Below are 26,163 nucleotides of genomic sequence, written 5' to 3'. Positions count from 1 at the left end.
TTAGGGGAAAAACACATAATTGAATGAGTTATGTTGCAGTCCCTAAATTTAAGGAGCTGCGTTAGTAGGGACAGGGTAGGCTATGGTGCAACATCAAATGATAACAAAGGTTTACTCTGTAAATATCCATCTTTTACAGAATGGCTGTGGCTCTGCTCCATGCCAGGTTTACCTCAGGACCTAGCTGGAGAAACAGGCCTTGATCTGGAAATTTTCCCACTGGTATGGCACAATTAAGGAAAGTGTGAAAAAGCACAAACTGTTTCTCAAAATTTTCTGCCTGAAAGTGACCTATATCACATTCATTTATATTTTACTGGCAAAGCAATTTCTTGACATATCTAACTTCAGTAGTGAAGGAATCATACACCTCTTCCAAGGAAGGCACATGAATATTGGTGAATAGTGCAATCAACCATGTGACATTAAAATTTAGAATAGAGCTCAGTAAACTACAGCCTGCCACATCATTTTGTAAAATAAAGTTTTATTGAGACACAGACACATCCATACATTTACACATCATCAATGGCTGCTTTTGCACTACATGGCAGGGTTGAGTAGGTGTGACACAGGCCATATGGGCCAGAAAGCCTGAAATATTTACCATCTGGTCCTTTACAGAAAATACTTTCCTATTTTGATTTAGACAAGCAAAAAGATATACATATAAAATAAATTGCAATATTTAATCATGCATTTCCTGTATTTATTAGCTTTTAGCAACAATGATGATTACTTTCTTTCTATACAGATTACATTAGGATACAACACATATTTTTGAAAAAATATTGGTTTCTGGTGATGAGCAATCTTCTGGTAGCTTCAAGATTCCATCCAGCATTTTTAAGTTTGGCAAACAGGAGCATACTCTAAAGCAAAAGTTAAAAAAACAAAACAAAACAAAAAAAAACTATATTCAACAAAAGCATTTTATTTCACTTATTCTCTTTATATGTGCATGGATTTTGCCTATTGTTATAAGGAAGATGAATGGCTATCACTTCATTCTGTGTTGCTTATCTTTGCAGTGGAGCTAAAATGAAGTATTATTCAGTTAATTGAACTGATGACCCTGTCATAGCTTGCCCTTTCAGGGATCTAATATATCTTTCAGCAAGTGGTAAATATTGACCAGAGAAGTGGAACTGTCTACAGTCTGTATTTATAAGAGAATTTCATTCCAGTTTTTACAATCTTATAAGGAAAAAAAATCAATGAGTGAATTTAGCCAACTAAACATAAAAGAAAAAAGTAAGATCATGATATATGTGCTCATTATAAAGTTTAAGTTTAGAAAGAGAGAAAGTAAAGTAAGCCTATGATATTCAGTGATAGTTAAAGAAGAATTCTGGCTGGGAGTGGGAAATAAAAATAAAAGAGGGAGTGGGAAATAATATTGTGCTGTAAAGCTCATATTTCTTTCTTTCTTTCTTTCTTTTTTTTTTTTTTGAGATGGAGTTTCGCTCTTGTTACCCAGGCTGGAGTGCAATGGCGCGATCTCGGCTCACCGCAACCTCCGCCTCCTGGGTTCAGGCAATTCTCCTGCCTCAGCCTCCTGAGTAGCTGGGATTACAGGCACGCGCCACCATGCCCAGCTAATTTTTTGTATTTTTAGTAGAGACAGGGTTTCACCAGGTTGACCAGGATGGTCTCGATCTCTCGACCTCGTGATCCACCCGCCTCGGCCTCCCAAAGTGCTGGGATTACAGGCTTGAGCCACCGCGCCCGGCCAAAGCTCATATTTCAAATTTAGGGAGTCACTTCTATGTTCAGAAAGAGATCTCTCAGGTCAATCCAGTGAACAGTGGTCATATACATAGCAGTGTTAAAAAGCAGCATTTTCTTTAGAATGAACAACTTTTCTAGATCTGGGAATTATGAGGGTTTAGGCTGGGGGAAATCTATGGCATTCGAATTTGCCTGCATGAAAGATATTGAAACCTCCTAGCAGATATGCTAAGTCAACTAATGAAGGTGCTGACCTCCTTGAAAGCTCCCATTGGCTGCATGATTTTCTTAACATTAATCACTTCTTATGCATCTCTTTTAATCCTCACAACAACTCTGTCAGATTGGTTTTTATCCCTCATTTTGAGTAACTTATTCAAAATCATAAAGCCTCTAGATGACAAAGGAAATATTAAAATCTACGTCTTCGGGCTTCAAAATTCAGCCTAAGCTGGCACGAATTTCTAGCCACTGATATTTTTTTAAAGTCAAGCTATAATGAACTAATATCATGTTTGACTCCTGGAGAATGTTAGAGAAGTTTGCCTGTAGGTATCCCAGGAATGGGGCCACCTTCTAACCTACTGGGACTTACACTATTAGCTCTATCATTAAGTCCTTTCTCTTTTGAATTGTGCTGTCTTCTTATTGGAGGATCTGAATCAAAGGAGGAGGGGAAAGCAGTCACAATTCTAGGTGATAATGATTAAGAAAAGCTTATACTTCAAATAATTCTGAGCATGGTGTGTAAAGAGTCACCTGAAACTCTGGCCCAAATCCTCAACACAGATACCAAGTGACAAAATGAATGCTGTTACCGTCTTCACGGTATGGATTTTTGGCTTGGTAACTGAACTCAGACTTGAATGAACTTCTGACTTCAGCTCAGATCCTTAGCAGGAGTGGATGCTTAAACCTTTTCCTCATACTTTAAAATGACCCCATCTTTCTGTTCAACACAACCCTGCCCTACCTAAGTCAATATAACCTGGCTTTTTATAACTTGAAAGTCAGCCTATATACACCTTGGACTTAATCCAATAGAGTTAATACTGGAAAAACAGAAGAACCTCATTATATTCTTCATTCCTTCATAACTCTACACCACATCATGAATTTTGTAGACAGAATTATAGTAAGACCTCAGGGCATATCAGATTTCAGACAATTCATTTTAATATTGTTATTGTAAGGCATTCTTTGAAGAGAAGCAAGTGGCTGAGCTGGGAACAAAATGCTTTATAAAACCCCACATATGAATTAACAAAACTGAAATACAATACTGTTAAATTATTTTTATTACTAGGAATGTGCTTTCTTATGAATGATTGTTGAAATGTCCAGCTTAACCTCCTCTGATTATAAAAAATATAATTTAAACCTCCAAATATTATTATGGTTAAATATTAGCTCAATATTGTAGCAACTGTGCTGCTACTTTTCACTGTTATGTGAAAGCAATTTAAGAATTTATTATCACAGAAATGAAATTTTGTTTCCAGACTACAGTCATAGGGGAGACAATTGTAGTAATGAGATTTATGTAACAACAGAGATTAGAATTTCTATTTTGACAAGTGTTCATTGTACATCAGGCAGTGAAGTCTAACATCATGTAGCTTGTGGAATATAGTTGCTGTTCATGGGAACAGAGCAGTGTGAGAAAATAAGATGGTGAAAACTATGTCTTTTATTGAAATGGAAGTAAACAAACGATTGTAATCATATAATAGAAATCGACCCTGGAGATAATCTAACTCTTTGTTTGACAGATTCAACTGGGAGGGGAGATGACCTGCAGTCATAGGGGTGCAAATACAAGTTGCAGAATTCAGTTGCTTCTTTTTATCCTTTTAATTCCCCTAAATACACTAATTAGGGGGGCTGGGAATTAGCTGGAGATAAATAGGTGGGCATATTACTGGGTGCACACTTCAAGATTTAGACTCCGTTATTATCATTAGGAATGTTCCCAGCTGTGACAAAATAATAAAAATGGTTTCTTCTTGGCAGGTTTTTGAGCTCTTTCAACCACTGAAGTAAACTGAATTCTTTGTATTCACTTAATGTTGCCCTTGGGGGCCAAAGAGTGAAAGTAAAACCAAAGAATTAACAATTTATAAAATTGTCATACAGAACTTAATAAAATATATATACATATGTATAATTCTTTAAAAGACATAATATCTATTAAGCATGTGGGAGAAAATGTGTGGAATTTGAAAGTCTAAAATTAAGCATCTTTGTATAGGTAAAGTCATTACAGAAGGAGCCTAAAAATCTTAACAGCAGCTATAAGTTAACCAAGAAAAAAAAGTGTATTAAGATAAAATTTTAAAAAGATAAAGGTCAGTTCAAAAGTCTTTAGATGAGATCAGAAGCACGAAGTGTTCAATGTAGAGTAGATTCTATAACTATTTGCTGAGTAAATTCGAGCAACAGAGGAACAATATTTTAAAATATAGTTAAAAGTATAATATTCAATGAAGTGCAAAAGGCGACTTAGGGTGTTTGGGGCCTTACTGCTTCCTGTAATTTTGGTGGAACTCACAGGGGTTCCTCTTGAGAATCAGGGATTCCAGTGGAGCGCACCGTAAACTGGAGAGTCCAGTCAGAGTCTCAATGTGATTTTCGGCCAAGGATAAATGCTCTCTCTGAGGTAACTTTGGCAATTGTTTGAAAGATGTGAGATGGTTTTTGCTCATGTTTAAAATTCTGCAGCTGGATACAAAACACAAACAACTTGTTACTTGTCTCCTAAAGAGAATGGTTAACTATCAAACCCAACATAAGACTAGCATGCCTCTTCTAGACAATTCCTCAACTGAGTAACAGCGATGTTACTGACATGACAGTCACATGCAAACTCTGTGACAAATATGGTTTGCAAAAAAAGGAGAAATATTTATAGTAGAATATTAAGAGAAAATAAGCAAGATACATGAGACCATAAGCTTGTGGAGCTTAGGAACCTGCTTTCTTTTCTAATTAATATGCTTGGTACCTGACTTGACCCATGGTGGATTCTTGATATATCCTGATGAAAAGGATGAATAGCTGCATATCATCCCAGCAATATAAAAGTAGACACACACACACACACAAATTTGTGAAGAATACTGTCTCTAAGTAGTAAGAATTTTTTAAATTTTCTGTAATTTAAAAAAATCTATATTGAGAAAACAGCATTTTAAATCAGATGAGGCATTTTTAATATAAAAGAAAACTAAAAAGTTTCTTTAAAAGTAGTGTGTTAGGCATTTAAACTTAATACATTTTCCTGATAGACATTGCATCTCAATATTTTTGCCTTAAAACTGTAACTGGACAAAACTGTGCAAATAGAGAAAATAATTCAACATCTATCACTGACACTGTGTAAGTTAGGATTTAATATCATGAGGTAAATACAGGTACAGATTTATTTGCCTTGGGCCCCATAAAGACGCTTGGTACATGGTCATTGCTAATGGGAAAGACGGTTCTATAAAGAGAAAACTGCAATATACAGGTATCAGGAGAAAAAAAAAAATCCCTTTGAACCACCCAGATGTCATTGCAATTTTTTGTATCTATTATTTGTATTTTTTTTTTGTTTCCTTTCAGTTCCGCTCCAGATATATATTTTATGTAGATCTCATCTGACCTTTGATAACGTTTGACTTCTGCTTATTTCCAGAATTCATATAGACTTCAGGAACACTTCAGTACCGTGACAATTTCTCATTGAAAACCCAGTCCAAGAAGTTCCTGCCCTGCTGCCTCTCTCCCCATGCTCCTCAGCAACCTGTTGTTCTCTTGTTTACCAGCCACGCTCTCACTTTTTGATAGCTATCCTCTTATCCTTTCAGTGTCGCAGATTCACCGCGTCGTAGATTGCCCCAGTCGATAGGAAATGTTCCGGGAGAGAAGCAGGGCAAAGCAAGTGGGTGGTGACACCACTTTCTCTGGGGATAGGGAAAGGAGGCTTTGAATATGCATGCATCCATGCTTTTTTTCTTCCCTAATAGGTTGATTTGGCAATTGTAAAGTTTGATTTGCAACTGTGTAATTTTATATTATAAATCTTACCTCTAAAGAAAAGAATAACCAAGAAATGCATTTAGAGAACGCTGAAACTGGGTCAAGTCTTTTAATGATTGTGATTTTTCTTTTTTAACTAAAATAGTAAAAAGTTGAAAAGCTTATTGATCTGGATCAAAGCAACTTCAAATATTACAGGTAAATAATCTTCTAGTTCAATGTTCCTAAAATATACTATGGGCATTTGTGACTAGTAAAATATTTTTGTTTTGTGTTTAAATGTTATAATATGTATTTAAATATGTATCATAAAAACATAACTAATGCATCACTATCATATCCCCAGTAGCTAGAAGAGGGTCTAGCTAAAAAAAAAAAAGAAAAAAGAAAGAAAAGAAATACTGAATAAATGAATATCAGTGATACTGATTTTTAAATTTATGGTAGTAATATAAAGTTTCTTTTGAAAATTTTTATTTGGGTATTTTTATATTGGTCATTTAAAAAGAGCAGAAGTAAATTCAAATGCTATGTAAGTGTGTCTAAAGTTTCAAAGTGGCTTTGAAAATGACTGAAGGTGGGGGAAAATTGCATGTCCTGGCACTTCCTGTCTGCTTCCCTCTTGTGTACAGCTGTAATGGCCTCGTTCTGTGACCTTCTCTCAGCCAATGGTCAGAACTGTAGCTTAACCTGCTCTAGAAATTACCCTTCCTTTTTGTGGATGCTCAATTTCCTTCATCTAATTCACTCCCGAGGACCTCTGTTGGCCCTTCTCATTGCCACCAAAGCTCACTCCACCTACCCATTCTGCTGGCTGAAGCAAATAGCAGCACCCTGTAATAAGGATTCTCAAGAAATCCCTGAGCAGAAAGAGGTTATTTTTAACAATATGAGCCTGGAATCCTTGAGAGACTAAAGAGCCTATAAATATATATTTTTTTATTTTTAGTTTATTTCTGTCCTTAATCTGATAACCAGCCTCCACTTCAAAAACAGAGTGTTACCCTGACACCTACTATTCTTAACTACCTTCTGAAGTTTTTCCCCATAGGTGTTCAAAAAAAATGACTAAAAATTACTATCTTACAATGATAATGTGTATGTAATGTAATTGCATTTTCCAGTTTATAACACAAGGAAAATGGCAAACTTTTCTGCGCATACAAAGAACTTACCTAAAATTTAGTAATAAAATATTAATTTGAAAAAATAGATGTTTCCTTCTAAAGTATGACATTTTGATACATAAATTTCTCTTTTTGCCTTGCCATATGTGCCACTTTAGTGCAAAGTGTCACCTTTAGACCTGACCACATAGGTCCAGTGTGGGTGGGAAGTCTCATAAGTGCCAAAGCAGGAGACTAAGCCTCGGCCAGTTCCTGTGTAATAAATAAGAGTACAGAAAAGAATACAGTTAGGAATAAGTAGCATGAGTGATTAGATATTAATCTTATTGAGCATTAAGCCTTGATTAAAGCCTTCTTGTACTTTAAGCATAATTATCTAGGAACTTCGAGTTGCTGTGGTCAGGGACTGATAGGGGACATTATGGAATGTGGCCACGAGGCAAGAGCATTAATACCTGTCCAACATGGACTGGTGGCCATCAGCAGGGACAACCTGTTGAATGCGAAACCAAGCCCTCTGTCACACCGCATAAGGGTTGCTGGAGGGCATCTGAAATCTCTGCGGTAGTGGCAGTGCTTGGGGAAGCACCTGCTGCTCAGCTGGCCTTGGAAGGGAACTTTCCTGTCCTTGGGCGAGTCGGAGAACGCTCCACTCCCCACACTCTTTTGGGAAGACTGATACCAGTCAGCCCAACCCGCAGCTGCCCTGGGGCTTAATTGTCTGTGTGGTGCTGCGCTGTACTGGTTACATCTGTGTCTGCTTTCACTCCCTACATCTCACCTGGTTCCTCTTTTGTGGATAGTAAGAAGGAGCATAATTCTTGAAGCCTTTGTTCTTCCTCGATACTCGAGGGCCATAACATAAAGGGCAGATGCATTTCGCTGCCCCCTGATTCGGCCACTTGCAAGCCCTGAGCCCCTGTTTCTTAGACACGTGATTTGCTTGACCCTCTCAATAGACTCACCCTACCTACCCTGCCCCCTGTTTTGTACTCAATAAATGTCAGATTGTTCAGGCACTCGGGGCCACTACTGGTCTCTGGGTGCGGGTGGTAGTGGTCCCCTGGACCCAACTCCTTTTCTCTTGATTTCAGTGTGTCGTGTCTTTATTTCTACAGTCTCTCATCTCCGCACCTGTAGAGAACACCCACTAGACTCAGCAGGGCTGGACCCTGCAGTCCAGGTGCAGTATGTACAGCCAATGATCACATGCATCTAAATAGCAAAGACTTTAACCTGCTAACCACATGTGCTACAGAGCAGATACCTTGGCAATCTTATGGCACTTAAATCCACCAGTGAATTATCCACTAACCAGAGGGTTTCAACTCGAATTAGTCTTCTAAGAATTCTGTTAAAATTTTCAACGTGGTAAGGATCCCCCAAATCCTGAAATGAAATGTTCAAGTTCTGAGGAAAAACCAATAAAAAGAAAAATATAAGGGTTTTTTTTTGGTCAACTTTAGTTATTCATTTAAAATGTATTGTATATATTAATTATACCAGTCGTTTTTAACCTTTTTTTTTTTTTTTGGTCCTCCAGAGTATTCATACATCCAAACACAATTATGTTGTAGCAATTCTCAAGACAGGGAGGGTGAAGATCTTGATCAGAATTACTGAGCAGCATACAGGGTTTGGGAGGGTTCCAAGGGTGTATGGAGGAAGAACAGGATTCTCAAGCAGATTCTGAGATTTTCTAGGGGTGTAGAATGGAAGAGATGCACTTCTGACTGCTTTACATGATCAGTAATCATTAGCTTCACTTGAAAATCTCAGAAATCACATTTATAAAATTTTCAGAGTAAGATAACATCACTTGAAAGAGGAAAACTAAGGTTTTGTTTAAATTAACTAGAGATACATACTTCAAAATGACTTGGTGTACTTCAAAGATAGTGAATGTTTTCACTTTTAACATCAGCAACTTTGGTATAAAACACATTGCTACTGCTCTCAGTGGTTGCATTGCTCTTGTAAAATGCATTCCTAAAAGTCAACTTAATTTTTTTTCCATATTTTACCATCAATTTCTGTCAATAATTATTGAATAGAATGACAATCCCTTTTTTAAAAATTTGAGTCAAACAATTGCTGTTTTTAAGGAAATGTAGACATTATCTTTAGAAAGATTATTAAGGTCTTTATTTTAAATAAAACTTGAAAAATGATAAAAGTTTATGTGTATTACCTATACATTAAAATCATCTCCTCAGAATCTTTTAAAAAAATTTATCACTATTTCCCAATTAAGTTTTCTGTGATAGTTTAGAGTTTATTTAGAGTTTCTCTTACAGTAGAGTTATTGAAAGGACAATTAATTTTTCTATGAATTTATTGGCAAGGCTCCATTTACCTTAAAGTATACCCAAGGTTTAAATTGCACATGTAATGAAGGAATGAATATAAACACCTGCTGGGACAAGTCCTAACGTGTGTGATGAATTATATTGTTTACTGAGAATGATGGCAAGAAAAACTGAGCCAGCCCCCTAAGCAGAAAACTGCTTAGGACATTCTAAAGTAGTAAACAGTATATTTATATCATACACCAGTTACACTAGTTCTTTAAGCACAGGATATGTGACCCTGCCCCCGTGGCTCCCTCATGGAGAACGCTTTCTGGTTTGCCTTTGATCAGTGGTAGGCAGGTACCAGCTGCCTGCCTAGTTTATCTTGGGTCTATGAGAAAACACAGAAAACCTGCTTGTTAATAATAATCACCTGTTCAGAGAGAATAAATACATGGGTCAGCGTCTGCTCAAGGCGCTCAGCTCTGAAGGCTGTTGGCTCTTGAGGCTGTCAGTTCAGAAGGTTAGTAATGCTCTAAAAGTTCCACTTTGCCTCTCTCTCTCTACCTCTATGTCTGTTTAATACCTTCAGTGCTGCCTGGGTGGGCAGCTCTGTGACCGAGCTGGCCTTGAAAAACACCAAAATGACCACTCCTAAAGAGAGTCTAGGAATGGAGTCGGGGCCTTAGGTATGTTGTTTAAAATTTTAAAATAAGTAGATGTGTTGTTTACATTTTTATTAGATTGTATCCATTCATTATATATGAATAACTTAATTTGAAAAGACAGAATCATACTGGGACATGGTATTCCATTTTTTTTTTCATTCCCTGAAAAATTGGATAACTTTAGGCCAGTCAGTTTTCTTTCTGGACTTCCTTTTCCTTCCTAAAAACAAGAAATTTAAACCAGACCCTCTCTAAAGCTCCTTATCCCCTAATTTTATAATTCTATGGTATATAAGTCTGTGAAGCAAAGGAGGCATCAGGAGTCCTCAACAGAGTTTTCTTTCTTTCTTTCTTTTTTTTTTTGTAGAAAGTCATTTAGGGAGAGAACCAGGAGAAGGAGAGAGAAACCGCTTTCTCTCACACAGAGTGAGAGAATCCACAAAGATGGAATCCAGGAGGGGAAAGCAGTTTCCACACTGAGTGGAAGGGAATAGAGAGAGATGGAGTTTAGGAGGGGAAGCCAGGCTTCCATGAGAGTGTGGAAGGGGAACCCAGAGGGGAGATCCAGGAGAGAGAAAGGCGGCTTCTACCAAGGGAGTGTTTGTGGAAGGGGACCCAAACATGGAGTCTGCCAACCAAGTTTTAAACCCTGTTTCGTTTCTGGAAGGCTTCTTAAACTTTTCAAGTATAATTCTATCCCTTGGTACGAAAATATCAGCCTCTCACTCTGTTGTGAAGTAGTCGACTTATTCTTTTAATTGCCAGCAACACTTGTCTTTCCCAGTTCACTCTCCAGTCCTCTGCCTGAGCATGATTGGATCCAGCTGGAATCAGAAGCTTGAAGTAGTGACAGCGCCACAACTTTGTAGTGGTCAGGTTGACTAACTGCAGGGGATGGTTCAGTGCTTGCCGCTCAGTCAGCAGGGTGATTTTCAGCACCTGGAAATGACAATCCGGCTCCCTCACTGGTGAAAAATTTTGATTTGTTCCAGGATAGACTTGTTTGAGCTGTCTGCTCAAAAGTTTCATCCTGATGCATCGTTCAAAGGATTCCAGACTGCATCATAAACTCATTGACATGGATTGTCCAACATTTGGCTTTTTAAAAAAAATGAACAATTTTGTTCTCAAGTATTTTAAACTTTTTGTCAAATTTTAGCAATATCAGGTTAAAATAAAGGTTAGAAAATACGTAGCATATCATGATGGAAAGAAGGGAGGAAGAAGTAATAGAGAAGCCCAAACACTGAGTTGTAGAGAAAGCTCTGAAGAGATGCTAAAAGTTTTGTTATGTATGCCTTAAAAAAAAAAAAAAAAGTGAAAAAATAAGCTTTTTTTTTTTTTTTAAGTTCTTACCTTGCAGTCTTCCCAGTTTTCTTGTAGCCATGTTTCCCATTTGTTTTTTTTCAAGAACTTTTTCCTTGGGGGCAAGGCACACTCTAGCTGTCTGAAAAGGTGCTCTTCTGCAGAGGGTCCTAGATAAGAACCACAAGGTGAGATTTTGGAAGTATGGTTAGGGGGCAGGACTGGCATCTTCACTTGACATTTGGCCAGTTATTTGAAGCTCCCACTAGATATCAGGACCTGGGGAAACATGATTTGGCCCACATAGTGTGAGCAGTAATAAAGTGATTTAGCCCATTCCTGTCTCCCTAACCTGGTTGCGGGAAAGGTTGGAGACACGGAAAGATCCAGGACTCCACCACATTTTTCATTTCCTAATGGTTGAAAATTACTTTTTAAAAAAAAATTTGCCAAATTACTTTCCTCTCCTATCTTCTGAGGAAAATCGAGCTAAACCTTTCATTTGACAACACGAAACCAGATTCACAGTTATGACAATAATAAATTAATCAAAAGATGACCATTAAATATCTAAACCACTCAGTTTTCTCAATATCCTTCTGCTGTAGGAGCCTGTGGCTGTGTGTGAGAGGCTTACTTCCCAGCCCTCTTAGAACAAGATGAGTGACACAAAAAAGAGGAAATATGAAACAAATCAGCAATTTTATTTTTTTCATCTGCTTTGCTTTTTAAAAAGCATTTTTTAAAAAGGGAAATTAATATAGTTTTGAAAAACTGGGGTTATAGATTATTTAAATTTAAATTGTTCTTTTTAATGCTATCCATGGTCTAAGTTTCTACAGATGACTGAGTTGCCTTTAGCTTAAAATTTCACTCATAGATTTATTTTTAAATCTAAATTAGCACATCACTATGAAAATGTGACTGTTAAACTATATCTCTATTTTTTTATATACCTGCCTTAAATTCTGGGAATATATTTAAAGGTTCACAGATAATTTAATTACTTTCTAGGACTATTATTAAAAGGAGAGGGGAGTTACTTCTATTAATAGTAGAAAAAAAAAGTCAACATGTAGAACTAACTTTTAATCCTACATAAATATTTCTAGCCTAGTCAAGTGACAACAATCACTAGTACAGTGATTTAATCTTCATATAATTTTCTCTTTGGGGATTGTGAAGTCACTCCTTATTTTCTTTCTCTTTTGTCTCTCAATTCAATAAGTCACCTTATCCTAGTAGTTTTCCTTTTGAGAATCCGTCCCTTCCTTTTCAATGTCTAGATTTTCATGTCTTCCAACTTAAACTGTAATTACTTTCTCTTGAATCTTCTTGCCTGCAATGTTCTCTCCTCTGATGTAAATGGCACACGTTACCATACAACCTTGCTAAAACAGCTTTTATCATAGGACTCACTACACAAAACACTTTGGAAATTCCTTCTTGCCTACAAATCCTAGTTTGTCAGATAAGGCTTTCCGAAATCTTACCTCAATGTCCATTTCTGAACTCATTTCTCACTATTTTCCAACATTATCATCCGCCAAGTAAGGTTTTCACAAAACTTTCAGGGATAGGGAAAGAATGTCCTGTTTCCAGTCTGGAATTGGTTAGTAGATAAATGTGGGACTCCAGATGACTAATTTTAATTTCCTGATCTTCAGTTTTTCATGTTGGCAAAAAAAAGGGGTAAGGCCTGAATCAAGGGCTGACCAAGAACTGAAGCTGGTGAGAAAACATGTTTGATATTCATGGTGCTTTATAAAAATAGTGATTTCCAGTACTTTAAGGCCAATGTAGGCTTTTTATAAAAATACTGATTTCCAGTACTTTAAGGCCAATATAGGCCTTTTTATTGCCATAGTCCCCGACACTCTCTAGTGTGCTTCCCCAGCAAACTTCACTCAGATACGATGACAACCAGGCCCCTGAAAGCAACCCCACGCTAACGTACTTTAGTTTCCTACCAGCTCTATCACGGTGTATTCCTACGAGTCACACCTGGTACCACTGGTGTGCACTTTCCCTACCCTGTTTTTCTGGAATGCGTGACTCCCCTCATTTCAGAGGTAAAAGAATAAAGGAAAAGGACACTGAGGACATCAAAAAACAAACATTGCTTTCGTGGTCTGTTTGCTTTTGTGGACTATGATAGAAAGTAAGTTCAAGGCAAAAAGAGAAAGTCCAATATTTCATTATTTCGGCACAAACATCAGTTCTTACCCTCAGGGGCATGTGGAGGTCAGAGTGTAGCCTTCCCTTTCAGTCATTTCTCTAATAATGACCTCTGCTGTTATCACCCAGGAAATCCTTTGACCCTGAATGAGGCAGTCTCTCAATCAACTTACAAATAAAATATCCTTGTGTTAGGAAATCTTCTTCTTCTTCATTGATTAGGGTGATTGGATTTAAAAATCACAGAAGTGGAAAACTGGAACGATCACCTAATTGACCAGGGAGACCTTCAGGCTGTATTACCTTTCACCAGCCCCACTTCAAATTTGGTGGCTTTCTCTGTGCACCAGATAACCCAGAGTTATTAAACTCTTCCCTGTATTGTTTGTTTGAATGTTATTGATCTTCTGCTCTTTTAATTATTTCTTTTTAAAGTAGCTTTCAAAGCTTTCTTTGAAGTTGGAGGCCAAAGTTCACTTCCACTGTGAGGAGTTGAATTAAATTGGATTTTTTTTTCCTCAGGCTTGGTTAGTGATTTAAGATATATCTCAGCAGCTGAACTACAGTCTGGAAAATCTGACAGTTCAGCGAGGTTGGCTTTCACTTGCTCCCTCTCAGCCTATTCTTTGTCCCCTCACTGGATTTGTAACACAAAATAGCAGTCATCGAATTAATTTTCTGGGATATTTTTGAAGGGAAAGAATCTGTTCTTTACAAGAATTCTGCCAGCAGTTTACTCTTTTGCTTTATTTAATTGTGAAAACTTAAGGCAGCCTTGATCTGACAATCGAAGCCTTCAGCAATTGCTGTTTGTCACACACCAGATAACCTTTCCTTTCTTATGAACTCTTCCTGAATGTACAATCGAGGCAATTGAGATCAACTGAAGTAGCTTTGATGGGTGTTTCAAGATCTAATGTGGAAAGAGGGTAATTCTCAAAATGCTTTTGAAAAGCACTTGTTCTCCATGCCACAAAACAAACTTAAACAAAATTGAGAGCAATGAAGGAGGGACATCTATTTTCTCCCTGGTTTGAGGCGATAGGATTTTCCGAGGTTTTCCATCCCTGTGATTATGTTCTGGTCCTTTTATGACCAGTCGCTTACAAGAGATTGGGTGTTGTTAATGATCTATAGAAGGAAAATGTACTTTTATCTCTGCAGAGCAATGAGGTCTTCTGCATGAATGGCTACCATGGTCATTGTGTGGGATTGGTTTTGCGGAGTGATGACCTCAGTACATAACCTGGTCATTTAAGTCAGGGAGAGGAGGAGACCTTTGGATGTTCTCTGCACAAGCTCATTTTCAGTTTACTCTCACATTTTATTTTCTCGTCATCTCCAATTTCTGCAGTTCTCTCTAAACCTCAAGCCAGCACTTCTGCTGAATACAAAAAGAGAATACAATCTCTTTTTGCCTCTCTGTGATGGCCACGATTATCAACCGCCTGCCCCTGTAAACACACACTCATGTCAGCGTTTTTACTTATCAGTCTTCTCACTTTCTATTCAAATTTCTTTATTCTCTTCCTTTCCTCATACCTCTTAAACAGTGTTTCTCATACGATGGCCTTCAAGTCATCTACAACAGAATTCCCTGTGATAAATTTTTACAAATCTGGATTCTGGGCTCCGTGCCTTACTAACCACATCAGATTATTTGGGAGTAGGACCCAGGAATCTGACTTTTCACACACCTCAAGATGATTTGTTCACACAGTGAAGCTTAGGGACTAAATTAAACACTTCCTGCTTTAGTCTGTGACTTAGCTCTCTTTTCCTTTTGCTGGAAGACTCCTTACACATGCGACACACTGAGCCGCCACTTCTCTTGGTGTCGTTCTTTTCTAATTCCTCACAATTTCTCACTTGAGGGAGAAAAAAAATTCTAAGGTCCCAAAAGGACAACTCTAATTTATCCCTAGTAGTACTATCTACTCACATTTTAAAAATAGGAGTCAGTGCTTGGCTGCAAATAGAGCTGACAGAGTTAAAGCATAAGAACATATTTTATTCAAAGTACAAGAAAATTATGCTGTTCTAGTTCTTCCCTTCCTTTGCCAACTGAGTTTGAACGAAAGAAGCATCATGTGGGGATCCTCAGAGGAGAAATGAGCAGATAAGTGGATCTAAAGCCACTTTTTCTAAATCAATAGTAAAATTGTACGATATACAATATTACTACAAGTCCACTAATATAGATGGAAGATAGCCAAGATATTTGTTTCCTAGAGACTAAACACTCACTGAAGCAGGAATTATGTCTAATATTAATTCATTGGCTTTTGTGGATGCAAAAAAAGACATGAGAAACACATGATCTCTGTTCTTACGAATTTATAATCTATTGAAAGCTACTTTTTGAAATCAAACATTATGTATATCAATGACTGCAGATAGCAGTTCTTCATACTGTTATACTATTACCCTTATACAATCTGATAGAATAAAAGAGTAATAGCAAAACAGTTATTCTACCAAATTTAAAGTGCCATGTGAAAATGTAAAATGAGACTACCTGATTCATTTAGTGTGATGGTTAATTTTAGATGTTAACTTGACTGAATTAAGGAATACCCAGACAACAAATGAGACCTTGTCCCTGGGTATGTCTGTGTATTAGGGTTCTCCTGAGAAACAGAACCAATATGAGAGAGAGAGAGAAGAGGGGTCATTATAGGAATTGGCTTACATAATGATGGAGGCTGAGATGTCCCACAGTATACTGTCTGCAGGCTGGAGAACCCATGAAGCCAGTGGTGTAAGAGTTTGAGTCTAAAGGTCTAAGAAGCAGGAGAGCTGATGGTGTCACTGAGTGTGATACCTGAGAATGCCTGAGAGTCTGAGGGCCTGCTGATCCAAATCCTAGAGTCCGAAAGCCAAAGACCTTTGAGTTCTCATGTCCAAGGGCAGGAGATCATTGTCCCAACTCCAAAAGAGAAAGAAAATTTATTGTTTCTCTGCATTTTTGTTCTCCCTGGGTTCTCAACCACTTAGATAGTGCCCACCCACACTCAGTGAGGGCAGATCTTCCTTACTCAATCCATTGGTTCAAATGCCAATCTATGCCAGAAACACCCTCACAGACATTCCCAGAAATAATGCTTTACCAGTTTATCTAGTTATTCTTTAATGCAATCAAGTTGACACAATTATCCATCTGTGAGGGCGTATCTCGAAGAGATGGGCATTTGAATCAGCAATCTGAGCAAAGATTTGACCTCACCAATGTGGGCAGACATCTTGCAACCCATTGAGGGCTCTGATAGACACTGACAGACTATCACTATCAGCCTCCTGATTTTCAGATCTTCAGACACAGACCAAATTGTACCACAGGCTTCCCTGTTTCTCCAGCTTACAGAAGGCATACTGTAGGACTTCTCAGTCTCTATAATCATGTGATTCCTATAATAAGTCTCTATCTACTTATCTCTCTCTCTAGATATATATATACATATATATATGTAGATGTATATACACAGATGTATATATTGAGAGGGATATATACATTGTGAATAACATTGTTAAAAATTTAGTTTACTATTTTTATAACAAAGATTATTGGTTAAATACATTTAATGATATTCATATGATAGAAAATTATGTAAGCTTTAAAAAGTATGATTTGGGTAATGTTTAATGGAATGGAAGAAATGCTTATTCATTTTAAGTGAAAAAAATTATGTGTGTATATAATATGTATGTATATATTTTACAACAAAAGAGTAAATGGAAACAAAAGTCAGAGTGGTTATTCTGGATAGTTGGTTACAGGTTCTTCTTTATCTTTCAATTTTTTCCAATAATGCCAAATGTTATTTATATAATCAGTTATAAGAATATGCTTTCAAAGGTGGCTTCACATATTAACAATTCTCTAGTCTTGAAAAAGGAAAATTTTACCTCCAAATGATGTATTTTTCTTCAAGTAATGTCTTTTAAGCCACAAAAAATTCTGCTCAGAGAATGTACACAAAAAAAAAGGCACACATTTATTATTTTACCTTCTCTTACTCTTGGGCAACGCAGTTGACTTCCTTGAATGTCATGTTGTTCTACCTTGTGCCAAGTGAGGTACTTACAAGAATCGAAAGGAAGCTTTAAAATAAGAGAGAAGAGAAATATATAACATCTGGCAATATGTAGTTCACTTACTTCTGTGCATAAAAGTAATGCAAATCCATACCAAACACTTAGCCAAATCGAACTCCAAATATCTAATGGTGTGCTCATGGAAATCATCTTAGTCCAATCTAAATTATGTGTTCTTATTCAACTTTGTGTCCCCAACACCTGCAATTGATTTACATTTGATGGCAAATGACATCATGAATAAATATACGTACCCATTCATGATCCCCTTTAGGCCAATTTGTATAAATTGTCCTTTAATATTTATTGAATATCTCATGAGCAGTCTCATTCCATTTATAACAGTTCTAATTGTTAAGATGTCTTCTGTTGATTATATATCCTTCTATACTTGCTCCAATTGTACAAGTTACATTTTTTTAAGGCTCCACAGAGAATCCCTCCACATATGATTATGTTGGTTTTTTTTGTTTGTTTTGTTTTTTTTTGAGACGGAGTTTCGCTCTTGTTAGCCAGGCTGGAGTGCAATGGCGCGATCTCGGCTCACCGCAACCTCCGCCTCCTGGGTTCAGGCAATTCTCCTGCCTCAGCCTCCTGAGTAGCTGGGATTACAGGCACGCGCCACCATGCCCAGCTAATTTTTTGTATTTTTAGTAGAGACGGGGTTTCACTATGTTGACCAGGATGGTCTCGATCTCTTGACCTCGTGATCCACCCGCCTCGGCCTCCCAAAGTGCTGGGATTACAGGCTTGAGCCACCGCGCCCGGCCTGATTATGGTTTTAAATGTTCAATAATATTCTCTAAGACATTCATTGATCATAGATAATGGTTTATAAATTAGTAAACATTTTGGTGGTTATTCTTGGGAAAACTTTCAACTTATTGACATTGCTCTTAAAATGTGTAGTTCAAACTCAATGAAATATTTCAGGTATAGCCATCTTGTTCTGGACAGTTTATTACCAAAGGGAACAAGTGCCAGGATCACATTTGGGACCATTTTATTTGTTTACTAACATTGAGGTTGTCTATCCAAATTTCAGTATTTTACATAACTTGTGATCATTTCAGGATTAACACAAACAAAAGGCATATTACTTGAAAAGAATATTATGTTAAATTTTACAACAGATTCATTCATTCTTTTAGCCAAAGTTATACACATGTACGAACTCAGAATATTTAGTTTAAAAAACATTAAGTGTTTGGAACAAATGCTCTATTCTTTAGAGCAGAATTTGGAAAGTGCTGCCCCAAAATAAGTTGAAAAGAGTTGGTTTTTTAATAATAATTTGACTTTGATATGTGAGCTGCATTACTTACTCATCGAATGAGCTTGATTGCTTCAGTAAATATCCCAATATCTCCATTTAAAAAATACTACAGTAACAAAAGCTGTCTACCTTATTAATAGCAACACTAAAACGTTAACTTATGTTTAAGCAGTTCTTAGAGATAGTTTGAGGATTTGCTTTCAAGAAATTACTCATCCTTTTGTACTATTCTTTTAGGAAAACAATAAATACAAAACATTTTAGATTATTAAGGAATAATATAGCCCACAACCTACTCTTGGCTGTTCAGTTTATATGGTTATGAAAGGCTCTTTCCCAACATATTATATGCTTTTGGAATTTTTCTTTTCTTGTTTCTATTATAGAATAAACATTTCTTGGAAGTAAAGTTTCCTAGGATTGCCACACCCACTGCCTCTGTGCTATCTTATGAGGCTTGTGCTGGGAAAAGAAAAATTGTTTTAAGCTAAAGCTGTATTCAAGAGGAAACTTTTTACTTTTCATTAGACATCTACTTTTGTACAAAAAGCCTGTTTGTTTTTTAAAGGAGCCAAGTGGTTGATTTTTGAAACTTCTGACATTATAGGAAAATGAGCTGCTGCAGGTTTTCATTTATTTCTGTGTAAGGTTTTCAGAGTGGTGCAGATGTGTGCCAGTTGTTCCTTCCTAAAGAAACAGTGAATATTAGTGTCTTGGCCTGTAGTTTTTTCTTTTTCTTTTTTTAAATTCTGATAGGCCAATTGATTTAATGTATTGTTCAATAAATGTTTGATGCTAGCATGCTTCATTTCATTCTATTCAAAAAAATATATTTTACCATATTATATGTCAGGCCCTCTGTTAGACACTGGGGATGCAATGTTGAATAAAACACGATAGTTGTGCTTGGAAAAGTAACTTTCTATAATTTGGGAGGTAGACATATTAATAATTCATCTTAATCCAGTGGGATGCCTGGAATAATTACGTATAAAGGGAAGGGAGAAAAGGCATGTATTATCTCAGTTAGATGGCTTAGAGAGAATGTCTTACAAGTGGTGAGTCTGGGAGAAAAGAAAAATGTGTCTCACAGACAAAATTCCAGAAAGAAAGGAAAGGAAATCTCAGACTAGAGACAGAATTTGCACTCAGCAGGAGAAAGGAAGGAGTGCTGTTTTTAAAGAGTCATTATCTTCTCTACTCATCTCCTCCTCCTTTTTGATCTTCCTTCCTCCACTCCAACTTTTCTTTCTTTTTTTTCTTTTTTGTCTTTTAATTGGGACTGAGAGTATCAGCCTTTCATTTCTCCTCTCACAATTAAAAAGGTAGGGGTGAACAGCTAATACACTTACTTTAAAATGTTGAATATCAAATAAAATATGTTTTATAAACTTATGTAAAGAGTTAATTTAAAATATTTACCAAGGATGATATTCCAGAATCCAAACACGGGTAAAATGTTCCTCTCCTTGATGGAGCTGACCCAATGTGGGTCTCACTTGGATCAGAGTAGTATGATGAATTAGATGGACAGATCTCTTGACTACTTGTATTTTGACCTGAGGAACTGAGTAAAAGAAAAAAAAAAAAAATCAAAAAAAATAAAAAAAAAAAAAAAAAGAAAATGCTTAAAGTGTTCATATCTTCTAAAGTTTTAAAATGTAAATATTCTTGTTTAAAACAGTAACAGGCTGGGCACAGTGACTCAGGCCTGAAATCCCAAAACTCTGGGAGGCTGAGGCAGTCACATCACTAGGTCAGCCGTTCAAAACCAGACTGGCCAACATGGTGAAACCTCGTCTCTACTAAAAACTTAAAAATTAGGTGGGTGTGGTGGGGTGGGCCTGTAATCCCAGCTACTCAGGAGGCTGAGGCAGAAGAATCTCTTGAACCTAAGAGGCAGAGGTTGCAGTGAGCTGAGATCATGCTACTACACTCCAGCCTGGGAGACAGCGATTCCTTCAAAAAATAAAAATAAAAAAAAATTTTAAAAACCAACCAAAAAACAAAACCAACAAAAATAAGCATAAAGTTTTCCCTTGAAAGAAAGATAATACCATAGATTTTAGAAGGACTTTTACCTCTTTTCACAGTTCTAACCAAATTTTTATGGCTAATGGTCACTTGAGACATTCTTCTCAAAGGTAAGGGTGTCAACATAGACTGTATCTTAGAAAAAGCATCTAATAGTATATGTGAAAACACATGCACACACACACCCACACGCACACGCACACGCACACGCAGACTTATAAGATACCAAGCAGGACAGCTCTCATACTGGAACATCTTGCCTAGTAGACCTATAGCTTCAGATTTGGCAAGTATGAGCATCCTTAAAATCTCTATTGGTCGCCCCTGGATTCTGGAACTTAGATTTTCCCTAAGCCTGTTATATTTCCTCAGATTAGTGGCAAACAAAAAGTCAGGCTCTTTAACCAGTTTTACTCACTTTAGAATGCCACTCAACCTTTCATGTAACAACACTCCAATTCTCCTGGTATTCCTATATTTATACCACTAATAATAGAGGATTAACAGGAATGAAAGTTTAACTGACTTTTGGGTTCATTTGTCTTTACTAAAATACGCTAGCCATTTTATGCCAAAATAAGAAAAATAAGGACAATGGATATGGATAAATCTTCCTTCAGTGACTTGTGTCTTGTGACTATAAACACCATCGACAGTTAAACAATGAGGGGTTGGGTTAATAGAATAACCTGGAAGTCCTCCCTCCCTCTGTGTTTTAATCTGAAGTATGCGATGTGGCGTTATCGTGTTTATACAGTCTCCTTAAAGTAGGACACAAGGAAAACAAAGTTCACATAATTACAAGATCTGATAAGAAAGATTTGGTTGATTGGGTTTTTATTACACCTTCTTGTGTAGTTTTGCAAGATTAAGCATAACAACCTTAAGGTGAAATTAAAAGTATAAGTGAAAATTATCACATTGTCTTAGTTTACATTAGATTTCTTTCTGGTTTAAACTAGAACTGTTTATGGCATTATCCCAGTAATGACCAGGCATTTATTAATAATAGAAGGTAATTAAAACTTTAGTAATACAAGTAAGTAGTCAGCTAACACCCTTACCAGCTTTCTCCCCCTCTCTCCTTCCTTCCCTGTCTTCCCCTCTCTCAACATGCATTTCATATTTTTCAGAATGAATTGAAAAATGATTGCATTTCGGCTAAGAAAATTCCAACCAATAGACGACTAGTCTGATTGTCTTTGAGTATGAAATCTACTTGTAAGCCCCAAAGTCTGAATTCCTTTTCTCCCATTCTTATATTATTCCAGGCACCACACCCTTATCGAGGCACTTAGCATCATCTCTGATCCTCAATTCTGTATCTTTAATATTCAGATGACAATGTGGACTCTGCCTCAGGGATAGGACATTTTGTTTTATAATATTACTGCTATAATGGCAAGTACTGCTATTACTAAAATTATACTTTTATAGTTTTTATTTATTGACATTTGCTATGGGACTATACTAAGAGATTTACATGAATTAACTCATTCCAATCACCTAATGAAATGAATAACATTTCAACTTTATAGATGAGGAAACGTAGGCACAGAGAGACGGGGTAACTTGCCCAAGTTACATTAGTAATTAACCAGTCATCTTAACTGCTAGAATTCATACAAGATTCAGATAATTACTGTGATTCCTTAAATAACTGTAGAGATCTATCACTATTAGGGTACAGTTAAGAAAAATCATTAGCATTGATTTTTCTTATTCTAATCACTTAAACACATATAAATAATTGTACTAGTTAATAGAACATGTAAATTCAAGCAGTTATTACTTGCTGAAAACAAAAGTTAAGCCTTCAGTAGTAGAACCTATGAGAACATTATTCCAGATAACATCAAACTGTTTTTTAAATGCTCCCGCCTCTTTGCCCCCAAAATAAAACCAGACAAATGCAGTTTAGTTGGTATATTGGTTTACTCAGTTTTAATCTTTCTGCCTGCAGTGAACAAACAGTTATCATAAATTACAAATCTAAACCTTTATGAAAGAGGAATTAATTTTATTAATGTTCCAATATAAAGCTGCCATGGAGAGGGTGCCATGGCTAAAACTGTACAGCATTTGTCAGCCATGATTTATAGTGTCTTTAAAATAGCTGGTATTATCTGAATTGGCCCTCTAGTCTTGGTTGAAAAAAATTGTAGAATGGCTAACAAAAAGGAATCAGGTGAGCTGAGCCTACTGGATGAACAACAATAATAAAACTTATCAATTCATGAGCTCTTTCATCAGAAGATTGCAATGTTCTTTACAATCACAAATTTATAAGCCTCATAAATTGTCTGTAGCAACGGTTGCTATCTGTTTAATTAAAATGTCAAGTTGGTGCTTATGTAACTTTGTAAGGCGAGTGAAGGAGGAAGTGACAGATGGCCCCGTTTCTAAGGTGAAGTTGAGCCTTAAGTCGCATAAAGATATGTTGAGCACACATCATACACAGGCCATGGAGCTCCTTTAAGACATGTAGGATTGTCAAAACAATATAGAATACAACTCAGTTTCTAAATGTTCCATTTATATTCATCGCTTCAGCATGACAGCTTTGTATGTAGGAAAGAAGGAAGGAAAGCATGTGGAACTTTATTTTTCAGTTAGCAAAGCGTTTCAGTTGGCAAAGGGCACTACTCTTTCCAATCTCTCAGCCTCCTTCTCCCCTCCAAAAAAATACTGAGCCAGAGTCTCAAAGTCAGTGAAGCCAGGTACTTATGAAGCATGGGCTAGAAGAGAATTACAATGAATGCTATAGCATTAAATTTGGATGAAAGGAAAGATGAATTCAGCCTCTTTGATTTCTTAGACCATTTTTTTTCTTGTAAAACCCCAGAGTTTCTGTCCTCTTTCTGCTTGTATTTTGTTTGTAAAATGGGTAATGATTGTACTTTCCGTGTCAGACATGGTAATGAGATAACTGAAAGTACTCTGAATGAGGTTATCATAAAGTCAGGAAGAAATTTGCTATGCCAAGTGGTTAATTTCTAAACTGGCAAATTTGCTAGATGTTTTAATTTGAAGATTATTACTACATACTGATAGCTTTAAATTAAGTTTCTGGAACTAAATAAATTGAGTAAATATTTATCAACAAACTATTCTGAAAAGCTAGGTGTTTTAGAGATATTCCAAAAATATTTGTTATCCCAAAGTCTAGGATTTTAATCTAAATGAGTTAGATTGTTGACTCTAAAAGAATACAACAATAAATTTCAATTTTGAAAAATTCACAATTGCAATTGCTTTTTCTGTACCTCAGTCTGAATGAGTTAGATTTTATGTGACTCAATTTTTATTCTTATAAATTTTGCAGGTCCCTATTATTTTAGCCCCACACACATTCTTATAAACATGTATAGGCCCCCAAATTAAGGTACAACAAAACTAAAAGAACAAACACCTATAATACTTCTCTAGAGGGAAAACTTGTAAACTTCAGTGGCTGCATGTGGGTTCACTGACATTTATAGAAGCGAAAGATGTACTCAACAGAACCAGTGAAGATAGACTGAACTATCTCTATGTTCCCTCCATGAAATTATATTTAGAAATTTTTAGAGCTTTATTGTAACACCATTTATAGCTGCTGCTTAGGTGATTTTCAGTACTTGAGGAATATCGACTACTCCCTATGTTGTTACAACTTTGAAAATTTAACCACAACAACTATGAGCTAGAAGAATATAGGTACTAAAAGACAATGTGCGACTGAAGTAGATCTTGCTAGCAGAAATAAAATTATAAAATGCCAAATGAAATTGACCGTATTTGAGGAAGGTGGGATGAATAAGATTCTTGTTTCATGTTATGCAGAAATATGATTGAAGAAATACTGGCACCAAAGAAAATTTTCTTTTCTCTTTCCCTCTCTTACTCTCTCCTTTTCTTTTCTCCTTCCTTCCTTTCATCTTTTCTTCTTTTGCCTTTCACAAATTGAAGATTACAGTTTAAGTTGTATCCTTGGTGTAGGCTGGGTGTGGTGGCTCATGTCTGTAATACCAGCACTTTGGGAGGCTCAGGTGGGTGGATTGCCTGAACTCATGAGGTTGAGAATGGCCTGACAACTTGGTGAAACCCTGTATCTACTAAAAATACAAAAATTAGAAGGTGTGGTCCCACAGGCCTGTAGTCCCAGTTACTCAGGAGGCTGAGGCACAAGAATAACTTGAACCTGGGAGACAGGTTGCAATGAGCCGAGATTGCGCCACTGCACTCCAACCTGGGTGATAAACTGAGACTGTGTATCCAAAAATAAAATAAGTTGCATCCTGGGTATCACTTTTTAAGCTGTCTCTAAAATCATTTTATAAAGATGTACTAGTTGAGAAATAACAATATTGATAGTAAAGATTATTTTATACAGAACAAATAAACTCCTTTTGCTATAGTGTGCTAAAGGAGTTTTAGCAAGCAGAGAAAAATAAAGTTTACAATTCTGCACAGAATGACTATCCATTTTAAACTACTGTTTTGTGAACTAATTTCTCCAAATTAACACACATTTAATTTTTAACATTAAAATCAAGTACCTTGACACTGAGATATGAAGAGCTGAGTAAACAAATAGAACTTCTCTCACTCCTTTGATATTCTAATCCCTTACCTAAACACAATTCATTTCTTAATTATAGGTAGTAAAGGGCAGCTATAAATAAGTTTCATACACTTCTATGAACCACGATATACTTAATCTTGAAAATGGAAGATGCAAATACTATTTTTAAAATGCGAGAGCCAGGTTTTATACTAATGTAAAAACAAAAACAATTCAAGAAAACTACAAACCCTCTAATTGTATATTGTTTAATTATCAGCATGCTTGAGAAACACTTATGAAACAGCTGTGAAATTTAGGAGTGAGAAAACAAATATTGGGTTTTGGCCTCTATTTAATCTAATTTATGGCCTTAATGAGCTGGTATAAGTCCTGTTTTTACGATAGTAATTTCACGTAAGCGGAAACACTAATAAATATTACCTTTCAGCTATCTTGCCCATTTTTCTCATGAAAATCACAAATGCTTTCTTGAAGAGTCCTATGTCTCTTAGACATACCGTTACTAAAAGAGTAAGCCCACCTGTCTCCATCACAACAATAATCACAGAAACTGCGTTGCATTTGTAACCAGTTACGTGGTATTAGGGGAGAGTGGCAGTTGAGTTTGCTTCTCTCTGAAGATAACCATAATCAGTAACACAGGCTGCATGACTTTACGTCTCTAAAGGAAATTTCATCTGGTAACACTATCTACGTTTGTTTGGCTTTTTTTTTTTCTCTCTCCACTAATGACAATGATGACTTTTAATTTAATTTTCCTACCTTTCAGACATGTCTTGCGGGTGCAAAAATTCCTCTTGCCTTCATAAAGCTATTTTCTGAAGACATTTTTCATCATGTTCCCTGGGATGGGATACCAGAGCTG

The 26,163-nt window shown here is 36.5% G+C and overlaps 1 protein-coding gene across 3 annotated transcripts; it reads right to left on the bottom strand.

The window, feature by feature from the left end:
• Positions 1 to 477: 477 nt before the first annotated feature.
• Positions 478 to 26,151, bottom strand: LOC101053593 (uncharacterized). 3 transcript variants are annotated; one of them, XR_012519172.1, is made up of 6 exons: positions 26,061 to 26,151; positions 20,117 to 20,261; positions 17,331 to 17,424; positions 11,197 to 11,315; positions 4,283 to 4,452; positions 478 to 872 (listed from the first exon to the last, which is right to left on the bottom strand). XR_012519172.1 is itself a non-coding variant. In XM_074405624.1 (5 exons), exons 1-5 carry the CDS (start codon positions 26,069 to 26,071, stop codon positions 4,351 to 4,353), a joined length of 471 nt encoding a protein of 156 aa, XP_074261725.1. In that variant the 5' UTR covers positions 26,072 to 26,151; the 3' UTR covers positions 478 to 4,350. The 3 variants fall into 3 exon arrangements, 2 of the variants coding, with proteins under 2 accessions (XP_074261725.1, XP_003925015.2); XM_074405624.1 differs by having other exon boundaries at positions 478 to 4,452; XM_003924966.4 differs by lacking the exons at positions 478 to 872; positions 4,283 to 4,452 and adding an exon at positions 6,188 to 8,291.
• Between the last annotated feature and the right edge of the window lie 12 nt (positions 26,152 to 26,163).

The sequence above is a fragment of the Saimiri boliviensis genome, chromosome 9, assembly GCF_048565385.1.
Source record: "Saimiri boliviensis isolate mSaiBol1 chromosome 9, mSaiBol1.pri, whole genome shotgun sequence".
NCBI classification, from domain to species: domain Eukaryota; kingdom Metazoa; phylum Chordata; class Mammalia; order Primates; family Cebidae; genus Saimiri; species Saimiri boliviensis.
The sequence above is the reverse complement of the archived record's forward strand: the minus strand, read 5'-3'. Positions and strand labels throughout refer to the sequence as shown.

Excerpts from the sequence above, each read along its gene's own strand:
- LOC101053593 (XM_003924966.4), bottom strand. Across the intron at positions 17,425-20,116 it reads ATTCTGGAATATCATCCTTG|CTTCCTTTCGATTCTTGTAA; the intron begins GTAAATATTTTA and ends CTTATTTTAAAG. Across the intron at positions 11,316-17,330 it reads TTGCCCAAGAGTAAGAGAAG|GACCCTCTGCAGAAGAGCAC; the intron begins GTAAAATAATAA and ends GTTCTTATCTAG.